Raw genomic sequence first — 17,127 nt, forward strand, 5'->3', positions numbered from 1 at the left:
AGAGAGAGAGAGAGAGGGGGAGTGTCCCCTTGGGGAGAGTCAGCACCTTCAGGGGGAGAGAGAGGGGGAGTGTCCCTTGGGGAGAGTCAGCACCTTCAGGGGGAGAGAGAGAGGGGGATTGTTCTCTTGGGGAGAGTCAGCACCGTCAGAGGGAGAGAGGGGGGGGGGGAGTGTCCCCTTGGGGAGAGTCAGCACCTTCAGGGGAGAGAGAGAGGGGGGGAGGGTCCCCTTGGGGAGAGTCAGCAGGGGGCGGAGTGGGGGAGAGAGAGGGGGAGCGTCCCCTTGGGGAGAGCCAGCGGGGGGTGTGGAGTGGGAGAGAGAGGGGGAGCGTCCCCTTGGGGAGAGTCAGCAGGTGGGCGGAGTGGGGGAGAGAGAGGGGGAGCGTCCCCTTGGGGAGAGTCAGCGGGGGGTGTGGAGTGGGAGAGAGAGGGACAACACCTGATGCAAAGTTTGTGCATTTCCCAGGATTTTGTCGTACGTCTGACCTTATGACCCAGTGACCCGGATCTATGACTGGCCACTTGCACCCCCTCCCTGGTGCGGGTTTGTGTCAGTCTGTGTTGGGGGGTTGGGAGGGGGGTATAAAATGGAGGTTGGGCACTTGGGGGGGGGGGGGGGGCGGGTTTGGCTTGGGATGTTCGGATGAGAGTTATTTGGGGTGAGTGGGGGGTTTGGGTGGGATGGGTTTGGAGTAGGGTGGGGGGGATTTGGGGTTTGGGTGGGATGGGTTTGGGGTAGGGTGGGGGGATTTGGGGGTTTGGGTGGGATGGGTTTGGGGTAGGGTGGGGGGATTTGGGGTTTGGGTGGGATGGGTTTGGGGTAGGGTGGGGGGATTTGGGGTTTGGGTGGGATGGGTTTGGGGTAGGGTGGGGGCATTTGGGGTTTGGGTGAGAGGGTTTGGGGTAGGGTGGGGGCATTTGGGGTTTGGGTGGGAGGGTTTGGGGTGAGGTGGGGGGATTTGGGGTTTGGGTGGGAGGGTTTGGGGTGGGGTGTGGGGATTTGGTGTTTGGATGGGAGGGTTTGGGGTGAGGTGTGGGGATTTGGGGTTTGGGTGGGATGGTGTGTAGGGTTTTGGGGTTGGGTGGGAGGGTTTGGGGTGGGGTGTGGGGATTTGGGGTTTGGGTGGGAGGGTTTGGGGTGGGGTGTGGGGATTTGGGGTTTAGGGCGGGAGGGTTTGGGGTGGGGTGTGGGGTTTTGGGGTTTGGTTGGGATGGGTTTGGGGTGGGGTGTGGGGATTTGGGGTTTGGGGTGGGATGTGGGGATTTGGGCGGGATGGGTTTCAGGTGGTAATTTGGGGTTTGGTGGGAGGATTTGGGGTTTGGGTGGGAGGGTTTGGGGTGTGGTATGGGGATTTGGGGTTTGGGTGGGAGGGTTTGGGGTGAGGTTTGGGTGGGATGGGTTTGGGGTGGCGTTTGGGGTGTGGTGTGGGGGTTTGGGTGGGATGGGTTTGGGGTGGGGTGTGGGGTTTTGGGGTTTGGGTGGGATGGGTTTGTGGTGGGGTGTGGGGTTTTGGGTGGTATTGAGGGGTGCGTTGGAGATTTTTTGTGGGTGTTTAGGTGGGTGTGTGCTGTGACTGAGCCCCATCTCTCCCCTCCATGTCTCTCCCGTGCGGTGCAGGCCCAGCAGGAGACCCAGAGAGCAGCTCTGCGGTACGAGAGAGCGGTCAGTATGCACAACGCTGCCCGGGAGATGGTCTACGTGGCTGAGCAAGGATTGATGGCGGACCGCAACAGGCTGGACCCCACGTGGCAGGAGATGCTGAACCACGCCACCTCCAAGGTAACCCCCACCCTCAAACCCTGCGGCCCCCCCTTGGGAAAGAACAAGTCTCCGCCACCCCCACCGTCTCTCCCCATCTCCTCCCCTCCCCGTCTCACCCCCTCCCCCAACCCCCCATGGGTCTCACCGCTCACCCCCTCCCTGTCACACGCCATCCCCCGACCCCCTTCCTGCTTCCACCACACCCCCCACCATCTCCCCACCCATTCCCCATATCACCTCCCCCACACCCCCCATCCCCCGGGCCAGAGGGGAGTGTGCATTGGGGACCCCTCACACTGGGAGAGGGCAGGGAGGGTGTGCACTGGGGGCCCCTCGCACTGGGACAAGGCTGGGAGGGTGTGCACTGGGGACCCCTCGCACTGGGACAGGACGGGGAGGGTGTGCACTGGGGGACCCATCACACTGGGACAAGGCTGGGAGGGTGTGCACTGGGGGACCCCTCGCACTGGGACAGGACGGGAAGGGTGTGCACTGGGACCCATCACACTGGGACAAGGCTGGGAGGGTGTGCACTGGGGACCCCTCACACTGGGACAGGGCGAGGAGGGTGTGCACTGGTTACCCATCACACTGGGACAGGGCGAGGAGGGTGTGCACTGGGGACCCTCACACTGGGTCAGGACGGGGAGGGTGTGCACTGGGGACCCATCACACTGGGACAAGGCTGGGAGGGTGTGCACTGGGGACCCCTCACACTGGGACAGGGCGAGGAGGGTGTGCACTGGTTACCCATCACACTGGGACAGGGCGAGGAGGGTGTGCACTGGGGACCCCCTCGCACTGGGACAGGACGGGGAGGGTGTGCATTGGGGACCCATCACACTGGGACAAGGCTGGGAGGGTGCGCACTGGTTACCCATCACACTGGGACAGGGCGAGGAGGGTGTGCACTGGGGACCCCTCGCACTGGGACAGGGTGGGGAGAGAGTGTGCACTGGGGACCACTCACACTGGGACAAGGCTGGGAGAGAGTGTGCACTGGGGACCCCTCACACTGGGACAGGTTGGGGAGGGTGTGCACTGGGGACCCGTCACACTGGGACAGGGCGGGGAGGGTGTGCACTGGGGACACCTCACACTGGGACAGGGCGAGGAGGGTGTGCACTGGTTACCCATCACACTGGGACAGGGCTGGGACGGTGTGCACTGGTTACCCATCACACTGGGACAGGGCGAGGAGGGTGTGCACTGGGGACCCCTCGCACTGGGACAGGATGGGGAGGGTGTGCACTGGGGACCCATCACACTGGGACAAGGCTGGGAGGGTGTGCACTGGTTACCCATCACACTGGGACAGGGCGAGGAGGGTGTGCACTGGGGACCCCTCGCACTGGGACAGGGTGGGGAGAGAGTGTGCACTGGGGACCCCTCACACTGGGACAAGGCTGGGAGAGAGTGTGCACTGGGGACCCCTCACACTGGGACAGGTTGGGGAGGGTGTGCACTGGTTACCCATCACACTGGGACAGGGCAGGGAGGGTGTGCACTGGGGGCACCTCACACTGGGACAGGGTGGGGAGAGAGTGTACACTGGGGACCCCTCACACTGGGACAGGGTGGGGAGGGTGTGCACTGGGGACCCCTCACACTGGGACAAGGCTGGGAGGGAGTGTGCACTGGGGACCCCTCACACTGGGACAGGGCTGGGAGGGGTGTGCACTGGGGACCCCTCACACTGGGACAAGGCTGGGAGGGAGTGTGCACTGGGGACCCCTCACACTGGGACAGGGCTGGGAGGGTGTGCACTGGGGACCCCTCACACTGGGACAAGGCTGGGAGGGAGTGTGCACTGGGGACCCCTCACACTGGGACAGGGCTGGGAGGGTGTGCACTGGGGACCCCTCACACTGGGACAAGGCTGGGAGGGAGTGTGCACTGGGGACCCCTCACACTGGGACAAGGCTGGGAGGGAGTGTGCACTGGTTACCCCTCGCACTGGACAGGGCAGGGAGGGTGTGCACTGGGGGCACCTCACACTGGGACAGGGCAGGGAGGGAGTGTGCACTGGGGACCCCTCGCACTGGGACAGGGCAGGGAGGGTGTGCACTGGGGGCACCTCACACTGGGACAGGGTGGGGAGGGTGTGCACTGGGGACCCCTCACACTGGGACAGGGTGGGGAGGGTGTGCACTGGGGACCCCTCACACTGGGACAGGGTGGGGAGGGTGTGCACTGGGGACCCCTCACACTGGGACAGGGTGGGGAGGGTGTGCACTGGGGACCCCTCACACTGGGACAGGGCGGGGAGGGGTGTGCACTGGGGACCCCTCACACTGGGACAGGGCTGGGAGGGAGTGTGCACTGGGGACCCCTCGCACTGGGACAGGGCGGGGAGGGTGTGCACTGGGGACCCCTCACACTGGGACAGGGCAGGGAGGGTGTGCGCACTGGGGACCCCTCACACTGGGACAGGGCTGGGACGGTGTGCACCGGGGGGCCCCTCACACTGGGACAGGGCAGGGAGGGAGTGTGCACTGGTTACCCCTCACACTGGGACAGGGCTGGGACGGTGTGCACTGGGGGCCCCTCACACTGGGACAGGGTGGGGAGGGTGTGCCCTGGGGGCCCCTCACACTGGGACAGGGCGGGGGAGGGTGTGCACTGGGGGCCCCTCACACTGGGACAGGGTGGGGAGGGTGTGCACTGGGGGCCCATCACACTGGGACAAGGCTGGGAGGGTGTGCATTGGGGACCCCTCACACTGGGACAGGGCAGGGAGGGTGTGCACTGGGGACCCCTCACATTGGGACAGGGCAGGGAGGGTGTGCACTGGTTACCCCTCGCAGTAGGACAGGGCAAGGAGGGGTGTGCACTGGGGACCCCCTCACATTGGGACAGGGCAGGGAGGGTGTGCACTGGGGACCCCTCTCACTGGGACAGGGCTGGGAGGGTGTGTGCATTGGGGACCCCGCGCACTGAGACAGGGCTGGGAGGGTGTGCACTGGTTGCCCCTCGCACTGGGACAGGGCTGGGAGGGGTGTGCACTGGTTACCCCTCGCACTGGGACAGGGCTGGGAGGGTGTGCACTGGTTACCCCTCGCACTGGGACAGGGCTGGGAGGGTGTGCACTGCTTACCCCTCGCACTGGGACAGGGCTGGGAGGGTGTGCACTGGTTACCGCCCTCGCACTGGGACAGGGCTGGGAGGGTGTGCACTGGTTACCCCTCGCACTGGGACAGGGCTGGGAGGGTGTGCACTGGTTACCCCTTGCACTGGGACAGGGCTGGGAGGGGTGTGCACTGGGGACAATAGACAATAGGTGCAGGAGTAGGCCATTCTGCCCTTCAAGCCTGTCACCACCATTCAATATGATCATGGCTGATCATCCTTAATCAGTATCCTGTTCCTGCCTTATCTCCATAACCCTTGATTCCACTATCCTTGAGAGCTCTATCCAACTCTTTCTTAAATGAATCCAGAGACTGGGCCTCCACTGCCCTCTGGGGCAGAGCATTCCACACAGCCACCACTCTCTGGGTGAAGAAGTTTCTCCTCATCTCTGTCCTAAGTGGTCTACCCTTATTTTTAAGCTGTGACTCTGATTTGGCACTCACCCATCAGCGGAAACATGCTTCCTGCCTCCAGAGTGTCTAATCCTTTAATAATCTTATATGTCTCAATCAGATCCCCTCTCAGTCTTCTAAACTCAAGGATATACAAGCCCAGTCACAGTCTTTCAGCATAAGGTAGTCCCACCATTCCAGGAATTGACCTCGTGAACCTACGCTGCACTCCCTCAATAGCCAGAATGTCTTTCCTCAAATTTGGAGACCAGAACTGCACACAGTACTCCAGGTGTGGTCTCACCAGGGCCCTGTACAGCTGCAGAAGCACCTCTTTGCTTCTATACTCAATCCCTCTTGTTATGAAGGCCAGCATGTTATTAGCCTTCATCACTACCTGCTGTACCTGCATGCTTACCATCATTGGACTGGTGTACAAGAACCCCCCAGATCTCTCTGTACTGCCCCTTTATCTAAATTGATTCCATTGAGGTAGTAATCTGCCTTCCTGTTCTTGCCACCAAAGTGGATAACCATACATTTATCCACATTAAACTGCATCTGCCATGCATCTGACCACTCACCTAACCTGTCCAGGTCACCCTGTAATCTCCTAACATCCTCCTCACATTTCACCCTACCACCCACCTTAGTATCATCAGCAACTTTGCTAATGTTATTACTAATACCATCTTCTATATCATTAACATATATTGTAAAAAGCTGCGGTCCCAGCACTGATCCCAGCGGTACCCCCACTGGTCACTGCCTGTCATTCCGAAATGGAGCCGTTTATCACTACTCTTTGTTTCCTTTCAGCCAACCAACTTTTGAATCCAAGTTAGTACTTTGCCCCCAATACCATGCGCCCTAATTTTGCTCACTAACCTCCTATGTGGGACCTTTATCAAAAGCTTTCTGAAAGTCCAGGTACACTACATCTACTGGATCTCCCTCGTCTATCTTCAGGGTTACATCCTCAAAAAATTCCAGAAGATTAGTCACACTTGCACTGGGACAGGGTGGGAGGATGTGCACTCGGGACATCTCGCACTGGGACAGGACAGGGAGGGAGTGTGCACTGGTTACCCCCTCACACTGGGACAGGGTGGGGAGGATATGCACTGGTTGCCCCTCACACTGGGACAGGGCAGGGAGGGTATGCACTGGTTACCCTCACACTGGGACAGGGTGGGGGAGGGTATGCACTGGGATCCCCTCACACTGGGACAGGGTGGGGAGGGTATGCACTGGGATCCCCTCACACTGGGACAGGGTGGGGAGGGTATGCACTGGGATCCCCTCACACTGGGGCAGGAAGGGGAGGGTATGCACCTGGTTACCCCTCACACTGGGACAGGGTGGGGAGGGTATGCACTGGGATCCCCTCACACTGGGACAGGGAGGATTGTAATCCAATCCATTGGCACCACAGCACAGGGGGCACCCATCGGCCATCCCTTATGAGCTGAGTATCTTACTTCACTGTCCTCAAGCTAGGAGATTCGTGTTGGGCCGATTGGCCTGGTCCTGGAAGAGTGTTGGCTGAGGGACGTGTGTCTTTCTGTCTGTCTGCCTGTGAGTGTGTGTGCATCGGTGATTGTGTTTGTGTCTGTGAGTGTGCGTGCCTGTGTATGTGTGTCTGTGAGTGTGTGCGCCTGTGTCTGACTGTGTGTCTGTGTGAGTGTGTGTGTGTGAGTGTGTGTGTGTCTGTGTGTATGCGCCTGTCTGTGTGTGTGTGTGTGTGTGCCTGTCTGTGTGTGTGATCTCCTGTGCCCTGTCATATTGCAGCTCACTGTGTCCCCTTGCCCGTGCCATGCCAGGTGAACGAGGCGGAGGAGGAGAGGTTGAGGAGTGAGCGGGAGCACCAGCGGGTCACCCAGATGTGCCAGGAAGCGGAGGACCGGGTGCAGGAGCTGCAGAAATCCCTCAAAAGGGTGATCATCAAATCCAAGCCCTACTTCGAGCTGAAAGCCCAGTTCAACCAGATTCTGGAGGTAGATTGTGCAATTTATTTACTGAGTTAGTTTGGCGACAGCGAGGGGACAGTGAGGACACGCACACACACACACAAAGGGGTCTTGTTGCCCCGATGTAGAGGAGACCACACTGGGTACAACATCAGGACCCTGGACCTCTCCATCTGGTGACTGACTAACCACAGACATATACAAGCCCACCGACTCCCACAGCTACCTAGACTACACCTCCTCCCACCCTACCTCCTGTAAAAACAAAACACACCATCCCTTATTCCCAATTCATCTGACTCTGCACTAATTGTTCCCAGAATGACCAATTCCACTCAAAGTCCCAGATGGCCTCCTTCCACAATCGCAATTCTCTTCCCACGTGGTTGATGATGCCCTCCAGCACATCTCTTCCACATCACGCACCACTGTCCTTGAAGCCCACACCTCCCAATGCAACAAGGCAACAAGGACAGACCTCCCCTCCCCCCCCACCCCCCGGTCCTCACCTTTCACCCCCACCACCCTCCGCATACAACGCAACATCCTCCGCCCCTTCCACCACCTCCAAACAGACCCCACCATCTGAGATAGACTTCCCTCCCCACCTCTATCAGCATTCTGGAGAGACCATTCCCTCCGTGACTCCCTCCTCAGGTCCACGCCCCCCCCCACCAGCCCACACTCCATTTCCGGCACCTTCCCCTTCCACCGCAGGACTTGCAAAAGCTGTGCCCACACCCCCTCCCTCACCTCCATGCAAGGCCCCAAGGGATCCTTCCACATCCATCAGAAATTTACCTGCACCTCCACCAATGCCATCTACTGCATCCGTGGTACCCAGTGTGATCTCCTCTACATCAGTACCCTTCTTGTGGATCGTTTCAGAGAACATCTCTGGGACACCCCACCCACCAACCCCATCGCCCTGTAGCTGAACCCTTCAGCTCCCCCTCCCCACTCCGTCAAGGACATGCAAGTCCTGGGCCTCCTCCATCGCCAAACCCTTGCCACCCGACGCCTGGAGGAGGGACACCTCATATTCCGTCTTGGGACCCTGCAACCACACAGGATTAATGTGGATTTCAACAGCTTCCTCATTTCCCCTCCAACCCCCCCCCCCCACCTCACTCTATCCCAGTCCCAAGCCTCCAACTCTGCACCGCCCTCCAGACCCGTCCATCACTCTCCCCTCTGACCTATCACCATCTCCCCCCACCTTCATCTACCCATCACTTTCCCAGCTACCTGACCCCCTCATCCCATTTATCTCTCAGCCCCCGGCCCACAAGCCTCATTCCTGATGAACAGCTTATGCCCGAAATGTCGATTCTCCTGCTCCTCGGATGCTGTCTGAACGGCCGTGCTTTTCCAGCACCACACTCTCGACTGAGTTAGTGTGGGAGACAGAGACTGGGGTCACAGAGATCTTGCAACACAGTAAAAGGTCCTTCGGCATCTGGGGTCTGCGCAGATCCCAAACAACCACCTCACTGTTACTTAGATTCCTTACAGTGTGGAAACAGGCCCTTCGGCCCAACAAGTCCACACCGACCCGCCGAAGCGTAATCCACTCAGACCCATTCCCCTACATTTACCCCTTCACCTAACACTGCAGGCAATTTAGCATGGCCAATCCATCTGACCTGCACATCTTTGGACTGTGGAAGGAAACCGGAGCACCCGGAGGAAACCCACGCAGACACGGGGAGAATGTGCAAACTCCACACAGTCAGTCGCTTGAGGCAGGGATTGAACCAGGGTCTCTGGCGCTGTGAGGCAGCAGTGCTAACCACTGAGCCACCGTGCCACCCGTATTCTCATCCCGTTTTCCAGCGTGTAGCCCAGTATGCCTTGGGACCACCCCAACTGCACATCCAAATGTTACTCCAACGTCATGAGGGCTTGATCCCCTCACGGGCAGTGAGTTCCAGATTCCTAACTCTGGGTGAAAATAAAAATCCTCACGTCCCCTCTTAAGATTTCCACATATATCTTATATCTAGGACCCCCGAGTCAATGATCCCTCCAATGATGTGAAATGTCTGCCTCATCTGTGTCCCTCATCAGGTTTCACATCTCGATCACATCTCCACTCGCTCTCTGACCTATTTAGATCGAGTTAAAAATCCCACAACACCAGGTTATAGTCCAACAGGGTTTATTTGGAAGCACTAGCTTTTGGAGCGCTGCTCCTTCATTGGGTAGCTGTGCAGCAGGGTCATAAGATCCAGAATTTATAGCACAGTGTCATGCAACTGAAGCAATACATTGAACAGTCCTAGAGGAGAAAGTGAGGACTGCAGATGCTGGAGATCAGAGCTGAAATTCCTGAAGAAGGGCTTATGCCCGAAACGTCGATTCTCCTGCTCCTCGGACGCTGCCTGACCTGCTGCGCTTTTCCAGCAACACTTTTTCAGCATTGAACAGTCCTAGATTGCTGTCAAGATGAGAGTGGTGCTGGAAAAGCACAACAGGGCAGGCACCATCCGAGGAGCAGGGAAATTGATGTTTCAGGCAGGAACCCTTCATCAAGAACGCCCGAGACGTCGATTCTCCTGCTCCTCGGACGCTGCCTGACCTGCTGTGCTTTTCCAGCACCCCACTCTCATCTTGACTCTGATAACTCCAGAATCTGCAGTCCCCACTTCTGCCCAAACCTAGGTTTCCGTTAAGTCTTTCATCTTTTAGAATGGGTTGCAGGTTTCAGTTCATTAATAAGCAACTCCCAGAGAATTGTCTCTCAAGTCACATTCTCGAGATAACCTGAGGTTTTATTAAAACAAAAAGGGTGATATCTCAGCTCAGGCACTGTATTACAGGTGTGAGGTTACACTCTGTCTGTATCCCAGTCCTGAGACACTTCTTGGACTGTACCCTGATGTTGTGTGGTTTTTAACATTGTCTGCCCCAGTCCAACACCGGCTCCTCTACATCGTCATTTTTGGATCCATGAGTGGGGGGGAGGACTCTGTCTCTCTCTCTCTCTCTCTCTCTCTCTGTCTCTCTCTGTCTCTCTCTGTCTCTCTCTCTCTGTCTCTCTCTCTCTGTCTCTCTCTCTCTGTCTCTCTATCTCTCTCTCTGTCTCTTTCTCTCTGTCTCTTTCTCTCTGTCTCTCTCTCTGTCTCTCTCTCTGTCTCTCTCTCTGTCTCTCTCTGTCTGTCTGTCTGTCTGTCTCTCTCTCTCTCTCTCTCTCTCTCTGTCTGTCTCTCTCTCTCTCTATCTCTGAGACTCCCGCCAATTTCAGATCCGGAGGGCAGGTCCTGAATTTTCCCAGCTATTGTTTGCACATTCCTGCTGAAGCTGTAAGTGTGGTGATCGTGTCCTCCTGCACCTTTTCCTATGTCCCCCTACTACTGGAGTAAAGGTGTTGTGCAGTGGGGGAGAGTGGGAGGAGAAATCTATCTGTGTTTCCCACCGCGCCCCCCCCGTCCAAACCTTGTCTTAAGTACACCCAACGATGGAGCGTCCACAGCCCCTTGGTGGGGGGGGGGCAAGGGAACTCCAAAATATTCTTCATTCGCACCCCCCAACTCACGCAACCCAAGACACACGACTCCTTATCTCAGGCCTAGCCAAAGGGCCCCAATCTCCCCCTTGGCCCGTGTCTGAGATTGCTCAGCCCTCTGTCCCCACAGCATCGCCGAAGCAAACGGAGCACAGAGGCGACAAATCTGGAAGAAGGCAGATAAAAGTGGGGGATTTCGCAGCAGGCCAGGCCATGTCCGTGGGAGGGGGGAGGGGAGGGGAGGGGGGTAGGTGAGGGAGAGAGAGAGAGAGAGAAAAACAGAAAATTGGCTCGATGACCTTTCGCCGGATGGGAACGTTTGTCAAAGGTGGAATGTGGCATGGGAAAAGCACAGCAGGTCAGGCAGCATCCCAGGAGCAGGAGAATTGATGTTTCGGGGATAAGCCCTTCATCACCCTTTTCCAGCACCACTCTAATCTTAAAGCTGAAATGTGATCTCTCTCTTGCTCCTTACTTTATCACTCACTCTATCTTCATATCGCTCTCTCTGTTCCACCACCTCCCCCCCCCCCCGGCTCTGTGCACCCTGTCATCTACCACCCCCACACCCCACCCATGCTGTCCCCCCCCCCCCACCCACACCACCTCCCCTTACCCTCCTCATCCCATACACCCACCCCTTCTCCACCACCAAACCACTCTGCCCTTACCCCTTCCCATCCCGCTCCATATGAACCCCCTCTCTCCCCGCGCCCCCTCTCTCCGTGCCCCATTCCCCACCCCTCACTCTCCCCGTCGCCTCTATCCCCTGATCACGTACCTCACCTCCCCCACCCTACCCCTACCGTGTGTCTCCTACCCCCCCCCCCCCCCCCCCTCAGGAACACAAGACCAAGGTGACGGACGTGGAGAAGCAGGTGTCCCAGGCCAAGACCCGGTATTCGGTGGCGCTGCGTAACCTGGAGCAGATCAGCGAGCAGATCCACGCCCGGAGGCTGACGCGGCTGGTCTGTCGCCGGGCCTCCCCGGTGGGGGCCGAGGCTGCACCGGCCTACCCCGAGAGGGAGCAGCAGCTGGTGGTGGGCAAGCCCTCGGCCTACCCGTTGCCGGGGGCGCAGCAGGAGGAGGAGCAGGAGGAGGAGGAGGAGAAGGGGCTGCAGGCCCTACCCCAGCCCCCGCCCCAGGCCTCGGACAACCTGTCGGTGCTGAGCTTCCAGACCATCGCCTCGGATCTGCAGAAGTTTGACTCCGTGGAGCACCTGGGCGAGCTGTCAGACGCCCTGAGCCTGGACAGTGACGATGTGAGCCTGGAGGCCGGGAGGCCGCGCAGGGGCTCCTTCCCCTTCAAGCACCACCGCAGCATCAGCCTGTAGGGGTGTGGAGGGGGGAGAGAGAGAGAGAGAGAGAGAGAGGCCTGCCTCAGGGGGAAACCCCCTCCCCACCCATGGGGCGAGGTGATGGGTGGAAGCGGGAACATGGAGGCTCCATCGTACAATTCTTTATTAGGCCTTTGTAGATACCGGCCCCATCTCGGTCAGAGGGGGGAGATGAGTGGGGGGGTGGAGGGGGATAGTGGGGGAACCTATCCCATCCCATTCCCTTCCTCTCCATCCCTGCACCCACCCCAGCTCGACTCTGCTATCCCCACCACCCAGTCCCTCCTCTCCCCCCCCCCCCCCCACCGAAGGTACTCAGCTCTGTATCATAGACAAGGGAACCCCCACCCCCACCCAGGTACAATCTAAAAGGCGACCCTACCCAAGCTGCGGGGGGAGGGGGGTGGGGTGGGTTGCTGGGGTGGTAGGGGTGTAGACGGGGTTCACTTGCTGGCCTTCCCCCTCCCCGCGACCACCACCCCATCACCCCAACGTAAAGGGCGAGGAACTCTCCGGGGGGAGGTGTTACAGGGGATCTCCGTTAGTTGTCCTGCTGGGGATAAGCACCGACACCGTCCCCTCGGTGGGCGATTCCCGTCCCAGTCAGCTGGCAGCGTGTCCTAGTGAGTTCACCACCTTCCTCTCCCAGCCTGCGGGATCGGCACCCATTCTCTAGGGTTCGCTGCCAACAGCCCTGACCACTTGGGGCACACCGGGAGGTCTGAGTGTTCGCAAAGTGAGGGACCCTCGCCCCTCGCAGAATAAACACAGTTAGGGATTGATCCACGCTCTGCTGAGGAAAGGAAAGGTACTGCTGCATATATCATTAACCAGTGAGCTATCCTTAGACTGCTGAATGTACATTGTACTTTGCACAGTTAGGGTGTAATTTAGACCCCGCTGATTTCATGGTGGGCCGAGGGTCTCGGTAAAATATTGCCTCCAGTAACTCCAGCTCTTTAGTATCCAGTGGGTCAGACACACTCCTACCCCCCCCCCTCCTCCCACCGCCGGGACTGGGTGGGACAGTGGGTCAGACACTGTCCTTTCCCCCCCCCCTCCCTCTGGGACTGGGTGGGACAGTGGGTCAGACACTGTCCTTTCCCCCCCTCCCACTGGGACTGGGTGGGACAGTGGGTCAGACACTGTTTTTTCCCCCCCTCCCTCTGGGACTGGGTGGGACAGTGGGTCAGACACTGTCCTTTCCCCCCCTCCCTTGGGACTGGGTGGGACAGTGGATCAGAGACTGTCCTTTCCCCCCCCCTCCCTTGGGACTGGGTGGGACAGTGGGTCAGACACTGACCTTTCCCCCCCCTCTCTCCCTCTGGGACTGGGTGGGACAGTGGGTCAGACACTGTCCTTCCCCCCACCCCCCCCACCACCTCCCTCTGGGACTGGGTGGGACAATGGGTCAGACACTGTCCTTTACCCCCCCTCTCTCCCTCTGGGACTGGGTGGGACAGTGGGTCAGACACTGTCCTTCTCCCCCCCCCACCTCTCTCTGGGACTGGGAGGGACAGTGGGTCAGACACTCTCCTACCACCCCCCCCCCCCCCACCACCGGGACTGGGTGGGACAGTGGGTCAGACACTGTCCTTTCCCCCCCTCCCTCTGGGACTGGGTGGGACAGTGGGTCAGACACTGTCCTTTTCCCCCTCCCTCTGGGACTGGGTGGGACAGTGGGTCAGACACTGTCCTTTCCCCCCCTCCCTCTGGGACTGGGTGGGACAGTGGGTCAGACACTGTCCTTTTCCCCCTCCCTCTGGGACTGGGTGGGACAGTGGGTCAGACACTGTCCTTTCCCCCCTCCCTCTGGGACTGGGTGGGACAGTGGGTCAGATACTGTCCTTTCCCCCCCTCCCTCTGGGACTGGGTGGGACAGTGGGTCAGACACTGTCCTTTCCTCCCTCCCCCCTCTGGGACAGGGTGGGACAGTGGGTCAGACACTGCCCTTTCCTCCCTCCCTCCCCCTGGGACTGGGTGGGACAGTGGGTCAGACACTGTCCTTTCCCCCCTCCCTCTGGGACTGGGTGGGACAGTGGGTCAGACACTGTCCTTTCCCCCCCTCCCTCTGGGACTGGGTGGGACAGTGGGTCAGATACTGTCCTTTCCCCCCCTCCCTCTGGGACTGGGTGGGACAGTGGGTCAGACACTGTCCTTTTCCCCCCCCTCCCTCTGGGACTGGGTGGGACAGTGGGTCAGACACTGCCCTTTCCTCCCTCCCTCCCCCTGGGACTGGGTGGGACAGTGGGTCAGACGCTGTCCTTTCCTCCCTCCCCCCTCTGGGACAGGGTGGGACAGTGGGTCAGACACTGCCCTTTCCTCCCTCCCTCCCCCTGGGACTGGGTGGGACAGTGGGTCAGACACTGTCCTTTCCCCCCTCCCTCTGGGACTGGGTGGGACAGTGGGTCAGACACTGTCCTTTCCCCCCCTCCCACTGGGACTGGGTGGGACAGTGGGTCAGACACTGTTTTTTCCCCCCTCCCTCTGGGACTGGGTGGGACAGTGGGTCAGACACTGTCCTTTCCCCCCCTCCCTTGGGACTGGGTGGGACAGTGGATCAGAGACTGTCCTTTCCCCCCCCTCCCTTGGGACTGGGTGGGACAGTGGGTCAGACACTGACCTTTCCCCCCCCTCTCTCCCTCTGGGACTGGGTGGGACAGTGGGTCAGACACTGTCCTTCCCCCCACCCCCCCCCACCACCTCCCTCTGGGACTGGGTGGGACAATGGGTCAGACACTGTCCTTTACCCCCCCTCTCTCCCTCTGGGACTGGGTGGGACAGTGGGTCAGACACTGTCCTTCTCCCCCCCCCACCTCTCTCTGGGACTGGGAGGGACAGTGGGTCAGACACTCTCCTACCACCCCCCCCCCCCCCCCCACCACCGGGACTGGGTGGGACAGTGGGTCAGACACTGTCCTTTCCCCCCCTCCCTCTGGGACTGGGTGGGACAGTGGGTCAGACACTGTCCTTTTCCCCCTCCCTCTGGGACTGGGTGGGACAGTGGGTCAGACACTGTCCTTTCCCCCCCTCCCTCTGGGACTGGGTGGGACAGTGGGTCAGACACTGTCCTTTTCCCCCCTCCCTCTGGGACTGGGTGGGACAGTGGGTCAGACACTGTCCTTTCCCCCCTCCCTCTGGGACTGGGTGGGACAGTGGGTCAGATACTGTCCTTTCCCCCCCTCCCTCTGGGACTGGGTGGGACAGTGGGTCAGACACTGTCCTTTCCTCCCTCCCCCCTCTGGGACAGGGTGGGACAGTGGGTCAGACACTGCCCTTTCCTCCCTCGCTCCCCCTGGGACTGGGTGGGACAGTGGGTCAGACACTGTCCTTTCCCCCCTCCCTCTGGGACTGGGTGGGACAGTGGGTCAGACACTGTCCTTTCCCCCCCTCCCTCTGGGACTGGGTGGGACAGTGGGTCAGATACTGTCCTTTCCCCCCCTCCCTCTGGGACTGGGTGGGACAGTGGGTCAGACACTGTCCTTTTCCCCCCCCTCCCTCTGGGACTGGGTGGGACAGTGGGTCAGACACTGCCCTTTCCTCCCTCCCTCCCCCTGGGACTGGGTGGGACAGTGGGTCAGACACTGCCCTTTCCTCCCTCCCTCCCCCTGGGACTGGGTGGGACAGTGGGTCAGACACTGTCCTTTTCCCCCCCCTCCCTCTGGGACTGGGTGGGACAGTGGGTCAGACACTGCCCTTTCCTCCCTCCCTCCCCCTGGGACTGGGTGGGACAGTGGGTCAGACGCTGTCCTTTCCTCCCTCCCCCCTCTGGGACTGGGTGGGACAGTGGGTCAGACACTGTCCTTTCCCCCCCTCCCTCTGGGACTGGGTGGGACAGTGGGTCAGACACTGTCCTTTCCCCCCTCCCTCTGGGACTGGGTGGGACAGTGGGTCAGACACTGTCCTTTCCCCCCCTCCCTCTGGGACTGGGTGGGACAGTGGGTCAGATACTGTCCTTTCCCCCCCTCCCTCTGGGACTGGGTGGGACAGTGGGTCAGACACTGTCCTTTTCCCCCCCCTCCCTCTGGGACTGGGTGGGACAGTGGGTCAGACACTGCCCTTTCCTCCCTCCCTCCCCCTGGGACTGGGTGGGACAGTGGGTCAGACGCTGTCCTTTCTTCCTGCTCCCTGCCCCCCCCTCCCTGCCCCCCCCCCCCTCCCTCCTTCAGGGAGAGTGCCCCTGGCCCCTTACCCTGCCTGATGCTGCTGAATTTGATGACCATTATGTTTTAGTAACTGGCTGGAGGTGGAAGTCCTCCATGTTGAGTTCGAGAGTGTTGGAGTTACGCCGTTATCAGCGCGTTCTCACTGTTCTCGGTTTTTTCAGTGACCTGGGGGGGGGGGGGTTGGTTGGAAAGCTTCCCGGTATCTGGACCCGGGCAGGGGAATGAGTGTGGCCTGGAAATTCCAGCCCCACCAATTCCATACCTCCGCCCGGATAACTCAGCCAGGGTGACTCCCCTTCCCCACTCGGTATCTACCCTCCTTCACTGTCCCCGAGATACACCAGCGAGGGCGTCCCCCTCCTGTATCTGCCTGGGGATGAACCATCCCCTCCCCCAGCCGGTACACCATGACCCCCCCCCCCCCCCACCCCAACCCAGTAAAATCAATTGGAGCTCCCTCACCCGAACCTCAACCCGTATGGGTGGGTTAGCCCATGCCTCCCACCCCTGTCACCGCCCTGCGGCCCTTCCTCTTGGGGTTGGGGGGAAGGAGGGTGCGGTGACTACTGCACCCCCCCCCCCCCCCCCCAACCCCCTTCCCATTTGCCCTCAGTCAAGCTGGGCAGCGCAGAGGCAAGAGAGAGAGAGAGAGGGGCACGAGAGATGGGACTGGTTCTTCACCTTGACCCTCTGGGCACCCTGCCCACCCTCCCACACACCTCCCTGACCGACTGGGGTGGGTGGGTGGGGGAAGCGTGTGAGGTGGCGACGTCAATGGGACAATCCAGTGGCCAACCGGGGGGGGGGGGGGGGGGGGGCAGGGGTGGGGAGAACAGTTTGGATTTGAGTTGGAGAGGGTCG

General features: G+C 60.1%; 1 protein-coding gene across 1 annotated transcript; it reads left to right on the plus strand.

Moving 5' to 3' along the window:
* The first annotated feature begins 1,621 nt into the window (after positions 1 to 1,621).
* Positions 1,622 to 13,061, plus strand: LOC140474939 (SH3 domain-binding protein 5-like). The gene is made up of 3 exons (XM_072567740.1): positions 1,622 to 1,779; positions 7,109 to 7,282; positions 11,606 to 13,061. The coding sequence occupies exons 1-3, from the start codon at positions 1,669 to 1,671 to the stop codon at positions 12,095 to 12,097; spliced, it is 777 nt and encodes a 258-aa protein (XP_072423841.1). The 5' UTR covers positions 1,622 to 1,668; the 3' UTR covers positions 12,098 to 13,061.
* Positions 13,062 to 17,127: the final 4,066 nt, after the last annotated feature.

The sequence above is a fragment of the Chiloscyllium punctatum genome, unplaced genomic scaffold (genome assembly GCF_047496795.1).
Source record: "Chiloscyllium punctatum isolate Juve2018m unplaced genomic scaffold, sChiPun1.3 scaffold_1275, whole genome shotgun sequence".
NCBI lineage: Eukaryota > Metazoa > Chordata > Chondrichthyes > Orectolobiformes > Hemiscylliidae > Chiloscyllium > Chiloscyllium punctatum.